The following is a 15,939-nucleotide window of genomic DNA, read 5'->3' as shown; positions in this document are numbered from 1 at the left end:
CTGTCACTACGATTTTTTCTTCCATTAGGTCTAAATTATTTAAATTAATTAATTAAATTATAATTATTTAAGTTAATATGAGATGGAGCCTAACGTCTACCTCTAGTGCCAAATTGGTTTATAATTTATGTAATAGCCGTAAATAGCCCGCTATGATTTGGCAGTTGTTGGTATTTAGATGTAAGTTATAACTTATAAGTTATTTTATTTGCAATCGATCATTTTAACTCTTTAATTAAACACTAAAATTTTGTTTTTACTACGTATTTGTAGACTGAATAGTACCCTAAGGATATACTTTAGTGGTGACATAATATGGTCTAGTTTCTCCCCAGTTGTGGAACAGTTCAAATATATTATTGGGGAGTTTCTATTTGTGAAGTTTTGTGATATTTTGTTGCTATTGTTTTTGTCAATATTTTTAAAATTAACATGATTTCAAATGTTATCTTTTGTATATAATGAAAAATGCTCATTCTTTGCTTTATATATAAAATAAATTATATAGTAGTTACTCATCTTCTAGAAATAGATAAATAATTCTTTCATTAAATACGATAAGTTTCAATAAAATGTTTCGTAACTCATTTTAAAATATCATATAAATATTAAAATATACCCAAATACGAATATAACATAATTAACTAAACAATAACATTAATGCCCGATACATTCTAACCTACACGCCATCAATGCCATAAGATATCGGGCTAGATAAAGGCTATAATATTATTTAACTACGAAATAATTTAATACTAGAGTTAGATGCCATTTCTTATTATTTTTAATAATTATAGTTTAATGTTCAGCATTAATAAAAATTACAAAAATGATTAATTTATTGTGTTTTTTGTTATTTCTTACTCCTGTTTTTAGGTATTCGGTATTCGGCCGAATAGTAATTAAATATTCAGTATTCGGCCGAATAGTGATTTAAATATTCGGTATTCGGCCGAATAGTGAAAAATAGGCTGAATACTGGGTAGTAACCGAATATTCGTTACATCACTAATTAAAACTTATATCGGACTCCCATGTGATTTTGGAATTTCAATCTGGAATTCAATCAAAAGCTTTGCTTTTCCTATTGCTATTTATCTTTACTCCTGACAGTACACAAGAATGATTCAAACGACACAGATAAAATACTTGTTTTTAAATACAAGAGGTAAGCATCTGGTAAAAAATGCGAATACATGGTTCACAAAAATTATTTACAAAAATGCAAAGAATTTTTTGCTTGCACGTATAGGACGACCTAGGAATTTGAAGCTGTGATAAATGAATAAAGACCTTGTCTTATATGTGAGTAAATACAGGTATACCTCGCCTTACGTCGGTAATTGGTTCCAGGAGAGGCGACATAAGTCGAAAAATGACGTAAGTTGAAACTATGGTTTAAAACGCCAATAATGAGCACTTAAAGACTGCTAAATAAGACGACAACACAAAAACACAGATGTTTTCATGTTTCGTTCTCTAGGATTAATGATGATTATATTAACATTTAATGTAAATGTACATATTTTAATATGTACATTTTGTGCTTTTAATGCTTTTCTAGTGATATTACGACTTCAATATTTGTGGCGGACGAATGTAAAGTTGAATAAAATGACTTAAACTTGATTTTTATTTTTCCATATACTTTTTTGACAAACGACGTATAATTGAGAATGATGTAACTCGCAGTATACCTGTACGGTAAAAGACAATTAGAATTTTTAATTGAGAACAAACTAAATTGTAAGCTGATAGGTTTCTATTTATTTACAGGACCAATAACAACAATGATTTTTTAACTGCACAACACACCAGGATGAATATAAAAAGTGTAACTTACATTAACCAATTAACCAATGTTATTATGATTAATATTTGCAAACATTTTTGTAACCCTGACAATGATTTTATTGACTGACAATGATTTTATTTACCTGAAAAAAACCTCCTATTCTCATCCCATCTCAAGAGGAAACTGAAAATCAAATGAGCAATTATTTATTATGACATTGTCACAATACCAGACTACAATTTTTAATTTATTTAATTTAAAATATCGTATTTTACGGACTATAAGACGCACTTTTTTCTTTGAAAAATTGCCTCCAAAATTCAGGTGCGTCTTATAGTCCGTAGCGTCTTATAGGTATTTTTTATAAAAAAATTGCTTAAAAATTAAGGTGCGTCTTATAGTCCGTAAAATACGGTATATGCTCTTCACCTCAAATTAGTACTGCAGTATCTTGCCACTGTACACCATACTTTTCCATTAGCAGTGGAGTCATACCAGTCATCTATCTAACTTCTTTCAGGGGAAAATTTTTGAATTGAAATAATGTGCCTTCTGGTTTGCATTGGAAGTTCATATATCATTGATTGGAGCTTCCTGCACATATGATTTTCATATCTGGTCTCGTCTTTCATCTAACTCCATTCTCAAGATAAGATTAAGGAAGGACAGATGGATGACAGTGGGAATTTATAGGTCTGCAATTTTTTCAAATTGCAGCCCAATGACTGAAACTGTTGTTTCTTCAGCAATCAAGAGCACAACTGTGAAGTCTTTTCCAGCAGTCAAAAAGAGCAAGAGGTCAGCAATAATAGTTTCAGAACTTTCAATGAAGATTTTGAAGACAAAAGATAATAAATCACATTTATTTTCCAGCAGTCTCTTTTAAAATTTCATGAAATTGTTCTAACGACAATAGAAACAGAATATGAATATGAGCATTTTGCAAAACGTGTTACATTTCAACTTAGAAACTACCACTTAGAATTTATTGTACTTCAATAAAAAGTAGTCTCATCACTTGAAAAAGATTGGACACCTTGATATCATCATACCAATTTCTATATCCATCTCCACAAAGTCACCTGCTATCTCCAGGCACTTCATCAAACATATCCTTCTACTACAGCTGATTACAAGGCTATTCCTTCTCAAAATGAAGTACACCAAGAACAATTCATGTATACCATATTCAACCTAATAACCTAATTCAAATGATACTTCTGAACATGTGACAGGTAGGGTTGCCAATTCAGTGGGTTAGAAATCCGGGAATACTCTTGAATGCAGCACCCTACCTGGCGGGAAATTCAAAAGTATGAAAACCATGTATATCAAATCCAAGCTATTTAAACCCCATAACTGATAATCTAAGCTTTTAAACCCATAAACTGGGAGACAGTTAATAATGTAATTAATTAATTTATTGTTTTTGCAAAATATCTTTTCGGAATCCATAAAAACGTTTTCTACATAAACAATAAATAAACTAACTGTGGGGTTTAAAACACTTAGGTTATGGAGTTATGGGGTTTAAAATAGCTTTGGTTTAATATATATGGTTTCCGCCAGGTAGGGTGCTGCATTTGAGAGCACTGTCCAGGAGGGAAAATAAAAAAAACAATAAAAATCTAATATTTTTTACACTGTAAGCAGCTTGCAATACCTTTTGATCGAAGACAATAAAATCATAAAATTCTTTACAAATGTATTTGAAATTTGCACACACTTGTATTTCAGATTTTACATGTGTTTCATTCAGTTGATTACAACTTTTTGACCAAAGTTCATTTACTACACTGAAAACACATTCAGCAGCGGCATTTGCAGTAGGGATCGATAGAGTGAATGCAACAAGTTTTTTTATTTCTTTGCCAGATTCACCCACACATTTTTCAAAAAAATTGACCCAACACAAGTCTACTCTGTTTTGCCACAACTTCACAAATTTCTCTTAGTAAACAGTAATCGTCATACAATTTATCCTCATTTATAGGCACATTCGGAACTCAGATCTTTTAGTTCATTCTAGTCAATTTCTTCATCCATTGTCAAAATGATCATTTTCTTGTAAATACTCATAGAGTCATCAAATTCTAGCTGCTATGTCATTCTGTATGTTTTGAGGGTTGAGGGACAGTAGCAGCTCCAAATTTTTTTCAGTGTGGATGGTGCGAAAAAATCTGGGAGATTTTAACACCATTCCTGGAGTCAGGAGATTTTAAAAACTAAGGGTCCGTTTCCGGGAGAATCCCAGAATTCCGGGCGAGTTGTCAACCCTAGTGACAGCAGAAAGAAATAATGAAATTTTTGATTAACAGTGATGGTTTTGTTTGTGCAGTGTAAGTGCATTTTACTTTAATTTGTAAGAAATTAATATATTAAACTTACCTTGATGAATGGTACCAAAGCTTTATAAATTGCTTTCAATACATTAGAAAAAAGGTTGATATTGTGTTGCAACGAAGTCCAAATGTCCAAGTGACATCAGGCTGTCACTAATCCTCATGTAATGCAATGTTATTTCCATATTTGCCATACAGAACAATGATTCTTATAATTGTCTTGTTTTTCCTATGTGACAGTTTTTAAAAAAGTAACATCTTTTTAATTTTTCAGATATTGCATTTTATTTAAACTTGAATATACAAAATGAAATATAAGTATAGATCTATTTTTCTGAGTAAAAACCATAAACATTTATTCACTTATCCTAGTACTTCACAAAGTTGGAAATATCAGTTTTCCAAAAGTCTGTTTTTGAGAGTTGAGTCCTGGATTTCAGTTTTTCATTTTCCTGCCAAAAAACTTTTTCTTTAGGCCAATTAGGTGATAATCATTAGGCCTAGATCAGAGATGTAGAGTGGATATAGGAAAAGTTCCCAACCATAGGCTGAAATGTTTTTCACAACCTTCTGTGCTTGTGGTCAGATCACTGCTCATTACATAAACTTATTTTGCACCATTGTCAGATGTTAGAATAATTCATGAATGCACTTTCAACATTTTGTTATGGATTTATGATAGTTTTCATCCTTTCATTTAAAACAATCACACCACAGCTCTCTATTTCTGTGTAGTGAATGATGTGATAAGAGATGACATTGTAAACTGACCTGTATCGCTTGCCTACTAGATGACAGTACCTATTAAACAATGTTGTGGGAGAGATAAAGGGTGTACATTAATGGCTTGCTATCTTGTCAAATCTGAATTGAAAAAAATGAAATAGAAAAGAAGAGACATTACTTTTTGTTTAAACATAGAATATTTCTCTAGGCAGTGTATCCTCTGCCATTCTAAATTCTCTTAGAAGCCCCAGTTTTTTGCTTTTGCTGATCCTTTCACAAATCCACTTTTTTGCAAATGCTCTTTCTTATTAGCATTTATTCTGCCAATTCCACGCATCAAATGACATTTCTTTTTTCACAAACATTGACTCTTCTACTCATGATGACTTAATTGTAAAATAGTAATGTGAAGATGCAGAAATATTCACTTGCAATTTACTCCAGTAGACTAAACGTCTTGTGTATCTGCATTCGGTGTTCTTTTTTTTTTGTTTTAAATTTATCATTTAAAATAAAAACATGGATGATGCCAAAAATAATTTGCATTTGCCTTTATTTTTTAAATCATATGTCAACTTGCCCAATGTATTTGTCATCTTGTCCTTTAATGGGATAAGATGGAGGAACAAGTAATATTTTTAAAAATTAAAAATTCTTAGTCTAGTATTATGGAATTTGACCTCCATCAGTCCCACCATGTAAGCAAACAATTTAAGTATTTACATTCAATTTACATATACATGGTATATACAGTATACATACATATATATATATATTTATTTTTTTATAAAATAAGTCACACCATATGTTTGGATTTTCAATTTTTTAGCTACAGTGGTGGAATGATAAACATTTAAGATCAAGCACATCTGTTTTATTTTTATTCTGAGGAATATTTTAGTTGAATAATTATCTAGTAGAAATATATTTTTGTATCTTATTGAATAAATGAATATAAAGTTTTGCTTTCAATATTGAATAAAAATTTATAAATTTCAAACAATATTTTTGATACTCTATGAAATACTTGTATACGAAATGATAAAACACGTTGAAGCCACTACGAGCGAAAATAAAATAGAACACGATTTAATTAATTCATTATTATGAACAAATTACAAAATTTTAAGAAAAACCTCGAAAAACGGAAGACTTCTGTTGTGATCGTTCCATCCAGTTAGATACTTAAGAGTAAGGAAAAATAATTTCTTCACATAAAAATGAAAACGACATATTGCTTGATGATTCAAAACTGTCATAAATAAATAAAATTCAATATGTATTTGATATTATTATTATCAGATTTTATAGTAATAAAAATATCAATAAAACAGGCAGTTCACTTATACGAGAGAAGTATAGGTTATTGCAAAAAAAGTATTGTATAATTCTATCCAGAAATTCAAAAGTGGAGAACGAGCATCATAGATAAGGAGAATGGTTCTCCTGGATGACAATGTCCACCTTCACATGGCCAGACCAACGCAAGGTTTTCAACGGCTTCTGCTGTTTAAATTTTCAGTTGGGAATGCTTGGGACATTTGTCTTTTATCCCCGACTTCATCCCCACTGACTTCCATCTTTTTGGACTCCCGAAAAATCATTTTGAAGAAAACGAAGACGTTGCAGGTTTAACGGAAGCAGCCAAAAACCCTTTGATGCCGGCTTTAACCATAAAAATAATAATTAACGAATGTAAAAATCTCTAAGAATCTATCAAAATTCGAAGTACACGAAGAAAATTCACATGAATGTTAAGCTCAATGAACGAAGGGGGGAAAATACCATTAAAAAGACGTTATATCTTTACAAACATAGTCACAAAAGAAATTTTGCGCACTAGTTGGGCATAAAGAGCCACAACGCGTTCTCGCAAATTTGAAATCCGTGTGGTGACAGTTAAAAATATGACCACCACAAGTTCCAGTATTAAGTCGTCACAGGAACATCATGAAATTTTTATTACACGCATACAATAATCTGCCATCTTAATTGTATTGAGAAAGAACAGAGTCAATTCAATCATTCCTCTGTTCTGATAACTATGTCACACCAGCGAATGACCGAATGGATAAAACTACTCGGCCACGCAATTGGTCGTGGAGTTTTCTGGGTTTCTCACGTTAGTATCACTTGAATAGGGGCCAGTTTCCCGTAGAAAGTCCTTCCGAAAGATCTCCCAAGTATCGCGTAAACAAATAAACCAAACCATGAATCATCACGCACACTATATTATACCATATCCTGGTATAATATATTGCGCAAAATCAATTACTAGTGTGTTACTTGGAGGATTAGCAGGGATGCGGAGTCGAGAGTTGTTTAGAGTATTTTTCTGCCGACTCCCCATTCTAATAAAGTAAAATAAATGGATTATTTTAAAAAAAAATTAAAAATATAATTTAAAAATGTATTTATTTTTATTTGATAAAAATATTTTAGTTAACCAAAACCAATCAAACATTAATTTATTAAAGTTTATTAAGGAATGAATCTAAGGATATTATAGTTAATTTTAGCGCTTAATTTTATCCTTCGTTTGAGAGTTTTCATATTGTTATATTTAACATTATAAATTATAACTCGTGTTTTTCTTATAAAAGTATGTATTATCCTATTTCAGTTACAATATATTACACTTCAAAGTTAATTTATTATATTTTTTTATGTCTCAGTACTTTACCATCAATCTCTGTCTGTATGGTTCCCCTCTCAAAAGTTCCGGAAATTAAGAAACTATGTAAAAGTTTTTTGAAAATATTCTTAATTTTCCAGTTTGTAACTGTTAGGTCGAGACGATTTTGTGAGTCAGCCATTTCGGGTGTGTTTATCTGTTGTGTCAATTATTGATAGTAAGCATCGATTTTCTAAAGTTTTACATCCGTCTGGTTGACTTAACACACACGAGCAAAAAATAATGCATCAGAACTAACATGAAGTCGTTATTATATTATAGAAATACTATACTGTGTTTAATTTTATGAAAATATTGTGTAATGCAAATCTGTGTAAATGTTTGTACTGTATACAATATTCGAATATTTGCTATATAATAAACAATTATACTTTATATAATTATATATGTCTTAAAGTAAAATTTTTTAAAATAAAACATTTTTTCTTGCTATCGATAAATTTTTATCTGATAATAAGCAGAAAAGATGTTACACTTAAATTATTCAGTGAAATCCTTCATGAATCATCAAATTCTTAGTAAAACTATCAAACCGTACCATTTAAAATAATATATATATATATATACTGTACTTTCGAAACCTCTTTCACTTATTTTACGTAATCATACTAAAAATGTTTTAGAAAAAAATAATGAAAATTTTATTAGAAAATAAGACTACAGCTAATTGTCATAACATTCAGAATAAGACTGATTTTATTACTAAATTCAAATATTGTGTTTCACGAATTAAAAGTGATATTAAATTATAATAAAACTTGGATCAATAACAATCTTCCATATCATTTTTTTCATATAGTTCCGAATTTATTAGATAATAACCACTGTAGGACCGTATAATGATTTCAATTCCAATAATATTTTGTGTGCAGACGTGGTTCTTTATTCCTATAGACAAAGAAGGCAATTGCCTGGGGGCCCCACTAATGGGGAGCCCCAAATGAAACTTTTATACGAAAATATTTTCCCAAAAAAGAATTCCTCGAAGAAAAATGTCTGAAGTCAACACTACATGGTACCCTTAATTCAAATTTGCCTAGGCCTCATTAAGCTACAACGATTATTGGTGTAGTCATCGCTAGCATACTGTAAGATTGTAATTGATTTGTTTGTTGCTTCTTTACTGAGAACACGTTCTAAATAAATGAAAATTGAAATATGAGATTCTGATAATCTATAATAAGTAAGTATTTGGAACTTAGTATTGATATATAAAATACCTTAATACTGAAAAAATTTATAATTTTAATTATTATACTTGATAATATTGAAAGACGACTAATTTCTTCATACATTGTGTTCCATTCTATTATATCTACTGTATTAATAAAATGTAAAAACTGTAGGAATTTCAATACAGATTATTTTCTATCATTTATTAATTAGAGTTTAATTTTAATTCTCTTTAATTATGACAACTGTTCAAAAGTAGTATTTACTTTTTCCTTGACTGCATCGTTATCTCAGATTGCATTTATTATATCTGGTGTGTAGTTCCATCAGGAATAGGTTATAATACAATTATGGTAATTATCATGTAGATACAAATAAATTAAAGGTAGACATAAAACATATTTTATTATGTAAGTTAATTTATACATTTCTGCATTTAAATATAATTAAATTTATAAAGATTAATATCCATTAGGAGAGCCCAGAGTCAATTCTCTTTCAGAGCTTCCTCCTTCCTTTCCTCAGTAATTACAATTTCTTAGTTCTGGAGGGATAGATGTTCATTCTGACTTGTATAAATTGTACAAAATGTCAAATTGCTCGCAAATAAAAGTATAAATTAAGTTATAGTAGCCTTTGACCGAATAATACCTACAATTTTTATAAACGTCGATTTCGCATAGCGCTGTATATACTCAAAGTCGAGTTGACAGCTGAAGAGATACTTAAATCGATAACCCGACGATAATTTTTTATATTTTAAGTTGTGCAATTTAAGCAGTGAAAACTTAAAGATAGAAATATATATTATAATCGTAAATGTTTTCAACTGTTAAGTGAAAATATTTATATATCTTTGTAATTGTTATACGATATTTTAAGCATTTTCAGTTGCATAACTACAAGTTGCCTTATAGTTTATAGATTTACAAAATTTTTAAATGTATTAAAAAATTTCAAAATATTTACACAGTTATAAATTAATAAAATTTTAAATAAATGATTTTAACCTAAAGTTTTTATACAGTTTAAATATAACGATATCTGTTTATACAAAAATGTAAATGATATTCAGAGCATGTTCTAAGTCAATGCAGTAAGATGCAGAAAAATCTTTGGCAAAATTTGTAATATTGCACACGTTATATTATAATACACGCAGTGCTTTATTCGTAGTACAATTGCGTTATTGAGAAAGTGTAACGTACCACCTGCATGTTCTACTTCACCCCCGCCATTGGAACAGTAAGGTAAAAATAGCCGCAACTGCATATGTCACGGGACTCTACGGACACTAAGGGCTAGAGATGGCAAGCACCAGTTACAGGAGACAAAGTAGTCGCGATAGATCTGTTTATAAAAGGCAAACTAGTCGAGAACCCCTTCCTAATTCTTATAAAAGAAGGCTCAGTACAAGGAGTAAGTAACCTATTTTTATTTTTTTGCTCTTTCCCGAAAGAAAAGGGAAGGAAAACCCGCGACTAATTACTCATTTGACAGCGAAAAATAAGTTGTTTCTTCACTATAATTCCTGCTCAAATTAATGTAATTTCCTACGATAAATGTAATCTTAAAATTAGATAAATTTTTTTATCTCGTAATATATATTTTTTTCCTTCTTGGATTCACCTAAAAATCTTGGCAGCTTATTAAAGCGTCGTTGCCAAAAATGATCTGCGAGGATAAAGTTTTTAAAATGCTTTTTTGTCGAGTCGTTGTACCGGCATCATTGACCGAATTAGATGAATAATTTTAGATTTTTTCCACATTCTATGTGATTCTACTAAATAGCAATTTAGAAACGGGTCAAACTGTACTGTAAATATTTGTATACAGCGTTTGCGGCAAAGGAGGAGGATTCTATTCATCCTGTAAAATTCTTTTTATTTTAAACGATTTCTCGTTAGAAATTGAGATTTATATTACGTAAAAATAAATAAATAAACGTACTGCCAAGTAGAATAATTTTTTTTTACGTTAGAAAAGTTAAATTTTTTATACATGTTTTTGTAAAGTTTTTATTGTAGTTCGTTATAAAATATTTTATTTTTGTCGTTTACTTTATTAAATATTTTATCCGTCATACGTACTGTACAAGTACAGTACTGTACAAGTGCAGAAAAGAGAGAGGAGAGTGTCGTGCTGTGAAGCAGGAAGTAAAGGAGCCAAATAAGAGTTTTATCACTTGTTTTTTAAAATAAATTTTATATTAAATTTTAAATAATTAATTATTTTTTACTAATATTATGAGGCTTTTATAAACCTATAAATTAAGTCTGTATATAATAAGTTTAAATTTTTTAAAAAAATATAAAACACTTAATTACAATGTGTATGATTTTTAAATTTTAATGAATAATTATTTGAAAAATAATAAAATTATTAAATATAAAATTAAATGAACTAGATATATTCTTATATTCACACTTTCTTAACAAGTGAATCAATATTGGATTTTTTTTTAAATAGAAAAAATCAACACTTAAATTAAATACCAAGATTTAAATATTTTATGATGAATTCAAATTGTGTATTTTTTATATAATTTAGTCTACATTATATTAAATAATGAAGGAAAAGAAATCGATTATATTATAAAAATTGGACATTCGTCAATTTTAAATGGGTAGAGAGCAGATGTGTTTATATGAAAGGTGCCATATTTAACAGCGATGTGTACGAATAAAGAAAAGAGTATAAACATCTGCCTCCTGAATTTTTCATAACTTCACCGAGAAAAATATAAAATTATAATAAGTGTGCTGCGCAATTTTTAAATATTTCCATTGTTTTTTTTTCTTTTTGACAGTTTGTCGAAAGGAATAATAGTAATAAAGTCAAAACAATTAATATTTGAAGAAGATTTTTTTATGTTAAAAAAAATTAACTTATTTAATCTATTTTTAATCAGTCACTCCACCTCCAAATGCTGTGGATGATGAACCAGAACCCTCTGCCCCACCACTGGAGCTTTTGGATAAAGTTACAGGTTATGAATATGCCTCTTTTGATATAGGTAAGTAAAAATCGATATGTACAGTTTCTTGTAGAAGATAAACTCTACATTAAAGGTCTACAACCTCTCGTAATCAATATGAGATTATTACACGTAACTCACTTTTGTAGCGATTAATAATATTTTTAGTTAGTTCTATCGTTGAAATGCTTTTGTTGCTAATTATCATACTTTAGCCGAATTGATTTTAAAATTAGCATTTTTAAAATGAATTTGAAATGTATGTAAATTGAAGTATACATTTATATTCTTTTCTCTTTCTTCTCTTTTGTTAACAGCATTCTTAATCTGTTCACAGAATTACTACCCTTAATAAAAATTATCTAATAAATTACTTTTATATTATTATTATTATTTTTGACCTATGAATGCAATATATATATATATATATATACACACACACACACATATTTAAAAGGAAATATATAATATGCTTGTCGATATAAAAGTGTGTTGCTCGTTTTTTATATCTCTTGGTCATTTCTAAATTCTGAATACATTTCATTTATTTATTTAAAGCCTTTATTTTAAGATAAAAATCGAAATAATTTATGTATATCAGCAGACTATGTTTTATAAGCTTTATTATTTCATTTTGTTAAATAATTCCAGCATATAACTTCATAGTTAATATTTAATATTTGCTGAGAAGTGGCTGATACCTGACTTATAAAACTACACTTGTAACTTTATTTATCAAAACTAAGAAAGTATATAAACTGTAAAACGTGTTATATTCTTTTAGTTTATTAGAATTATAATTTGATAAATATAACTTCTTTCTTTTTAACATGTGACTGTATGCTTAATTTCCAGAAGTCATAAAAAATAATTTTATTGAACTTTTCCATAAATACGAATCTTAAGATATTCTTATAAATTAGAATATTAATAAGGTATCTTACTAGAATTCGGTTATAATATGATAATTACATAAATATCTTTTAGTTTTCTAGAAATTATTGAACTTTTCAAGCTACTGTATATGTTACGTATAATGTATTGGAACTTGTGACGAATATTCGATATTCTCGTAAAAATAATTCCATATACCGTAAGTTATTTTAAGATAAAATAACTCAAAAAGTAAAAAACATCGATCATCTGGAAACTTCTCTGGATTATCTTGTAACACGAAACGGCGAAATTTCACGTTGAAATTGTGTTAATATTGTTTTTTTTCCTGTATTTAATAAGAATATAAAATTGTAAACATTTGAAACATTTCGATTAATTGAAATTATATTTTAATTTTTGTAATTTTCTCCTTTAAAAATTGAATTTTATGTAAATTTAAAAGCCAAATTTTACGCAAAAAATTTATTCTTAAGTCTTAATATTTTAAGACCAGAAAAGAAAATAAAGTAGAAAATCAAGAGAAAAAAAATATATATAACAACAAATTTTGTTTGAATTTTATGTCTATTAAATATATAATCCGATAATTCTTTCATTGTTTATTTACCTAACAATAACTTTGAACGTTTCTAAATTCAGAAATTCTGCATGGCTGTTTCAATTTAGGTAAACATTTGAAATAGAATCGGATATAATATATTAAGAAATAAAAAGGAAGTGAAAATATATCTAAATTTTGTATCGCTTGCATTCTATTACAAAGCAAAAATATCATCACTTTCTATTTTTATATTCTGTGTGGAACTTTAAACTTATTTTGACTCTGTTTCAAAACCCCTCATTTAAGTTTGAAATTCCTTTCAAGTAATGAGAATTAAAAATAATTAAAAGTAATTTCAAGTGTTGTTATTGTTTTTTTAAAAAAAAACATTAATTCCGATGTCCTTATTAAATTAATTTTGTGTAACTATGTAAAGTACTGTACTACGTGAGTATATTTATAAACATTTTTTTATTTTTTGCATTCGTTACTGTTTTTATATCAATTTCCGTTCAGTTTCATTAGGATAAATGTAAATAGCTTATTTTTCTTATAAATACTGTACTACAGCAAAAGAAAAACAGAGAAAAAAAAATTTCAGCAACGAGTTTCTTAACTTTTCCGGCAACATTTTTAAAACTGCGTGCAGCGCCATCTGTTACGATATTTCATTAAAAAAACTTTTTTATATTTTTAATAATTATAAAATGGCAAAAAGCTTAATTTTGATTGTAGCGATGAGTTTTATTAAAATAAAAAAGTTGTAAATGCTAATAATGAGTAAAACCGTCATTAAGTTCGACCCTACTCGAGATATGACACGCGACTCGCCTATATCGCCCCATCCCCTCAACCTTTAACCACCAAAATTTAATAGCATCGATGCCCCTAATATTCAATCTTCCCTGCAAAATTTCAGAAATTTTCGACAAAAAACACAGGAGTTATTAAGCTTCAAATAGGGTAAAGAAAATCGTACCCCCTCCCACACACACACACACACTAACTTTCATACATACGAGGAAAAACCAGATTTTTTTTTATGACCGATCGCCATACTTTCCCTCTGTTATATATAACAGAGCCGGGAAAGTAATAATGTTTGTTTATTATTTCGTATGTTAGTTAATGAATTATTAACCGAAATAGACATTTTTGTAAACATTTAATTTAAATAAAATAAGATATTAGGTTATTAATAAAATTTGTAATGTTAAAAGTTTTAAAAATAGTAATACAAAAAGTATTCATCTTCAATAAAATACTGTTTCGTTGGAGTATTTAAATTACAGTAAAACTTGTTCAAAATGGAACACGAATAAAGCGGAAACCCTGCCTAAACGGGAAAAAATTCTTCGGAACGAAGCGATTTTCTATGTTTAATTAAAAAAAAACCTGTTCATTACGGAAACCTGCCAAACCGGGGAAAGATATTCGGCGCCGCGCGGTTGACGTTTACAAGAGTTTTACTTGATTTAAAAGAAATTATGGCTTTGGAATATTTGAATATTTAAATACTGAAATATTTAAGCTCATAATGAGTAATTTTTTAGAAATTTTCGAAACTTAAAATTTTATTAAATTCATACATTCGGTACAATTACTATCACAGCAGAAAGTTCGTTAATCTGGCATTTACGGGGCCAGAGTGATGCCAGATTACCGGACGTTTTTTGTATTTTTGTAAAATTCGTTAAATTATATGCGAGTGCAGAAATTGCTGAACATTTTGTACCAGAACTTGCTGCTCTATGCTTCCGATTTGTTTATGCATGCTCCTTAACCAGTCGGTAGATGATACAGTGCATGACTAAACTGCGTTAAGATTGATTGAAAAAACCTGCAAAAACGTTAATGAACAAAATCAACATTTACGATGATTTATGTGCTTATAATAATGTACTTTCCAGACATGCAGTATATGTATATACGATTTACACCAGAAATTTGTTAAGTGCGCTGTGTCCCCATTGGTCTATGGGCCCGTTGCATGGACTTGTTTGGTGATTGCTGCTTAAACACATATCAGACACAGGAAATCACCAGTTGAAACGTCTGACTGGACACAAACAAGCTGCTATAACAAAATATGAGTCATTTTTCTCGATCACATCGCTCGATCGCAGGTCCATCTCCCGATATGTAGCAACTAGGGATTGCAATTGCTGGATCCCTCATCCAGCAATCCAGCTGGATCCAGCGCATTCTTCGGCCTGCTGGATCCGCAAATACTCAATTAACTTTCTAAATAATTGCGCAAAAGTCTACGTCGTCGCGTTGCCGCTTTGCTAACTACTAGACTGCTACTAATTACTTACTCACTACTTTACTAACACTAATAATTAAATTACTTATAAATAAACTATACCTTAATCAATCCAACAAAATTTAATAAAATAATAATGTATTCAATCGCTTTAACGATCTTCCTCAGTTACAAAAAAATACAACATTAACTATAAAACATAAAATGTGTTTGGAATAAATGTAAAAAGAATAGTGCTTAATTACATTCCATTTTTAAACAAGATACATAGATGTACTGCCAGGTCTAATAATTTTCGTATTGTATACCGACGTAGTCCCACTGTTTTCAAACTTTTAAGAAACGATAAAAAGAAAGAGGATCGGAATTCAACAACGGGTATATATTCGGTGCCTTTACACAACCAACGTTTCAATTCCAAGCTTGTTTATGTGGGTGCAACGATGCGCAGTTTAAAACAAAGGCTCAAGAGCACAAATATACAATCAGTAAGAACCTTGACAACACTGCGCTGGCACCATACGCAA

General features: G+C 29.2%; 1 protein-coding gene across 2 annotated transcripts in view; it reads left to right on the top strand.

The window, feature by feature from the left end:
* Window positions 1-15,939, top strand: part of LOC136968869 (protein SSUH2 homolog) — a 46,922-nt gene that overhangs the window by 15,810 nt on the left and 15,173 nt on the right. The window contains exons 1-2 of one of the 2 annotated variants that reach the window (XM_067262922.1): window positions 9,835-10,150; window positions 11,643-11,747. In XM_067262922.1, the coding sequence (XP_067119023.1) occupies window positions 10,039-10,150; window positions 11,643-11,747 (217 nt within the window). In that variant the 5' untranslated portion in view covers window positions 9,835-10,038. Of the gene's footprint in view, window positions 1-9,834; window positions 10,151-11,642; window positions 11,748-15,939 lie in introns of those variants that run through there. The other variant, XM_067262919.1, reaches the window with a different exon arrangement.

Source organism: Centruroides vittatus, unplaced genomic scaffold, assembly GCF_030686945.1.
Source record: "Centruroides vittatus isolate TY-2023 unplaced genomic scaffold, ASM3068694v2 contig_165, whole genome shotgun sequence".
Taxonomy (NCBI): domain Eukaryota; kingdom Metazoa; phylum Arthropoda; class Arachnida; order Scorpiones; family Buthidae; genus Centruroides; species Centruroides vittatus.
The sequence above is the reverse complement of the archived record's forward strand: the minus strand, read 5'-3'. Positions and strand labels throughout refer to the sequence as shown.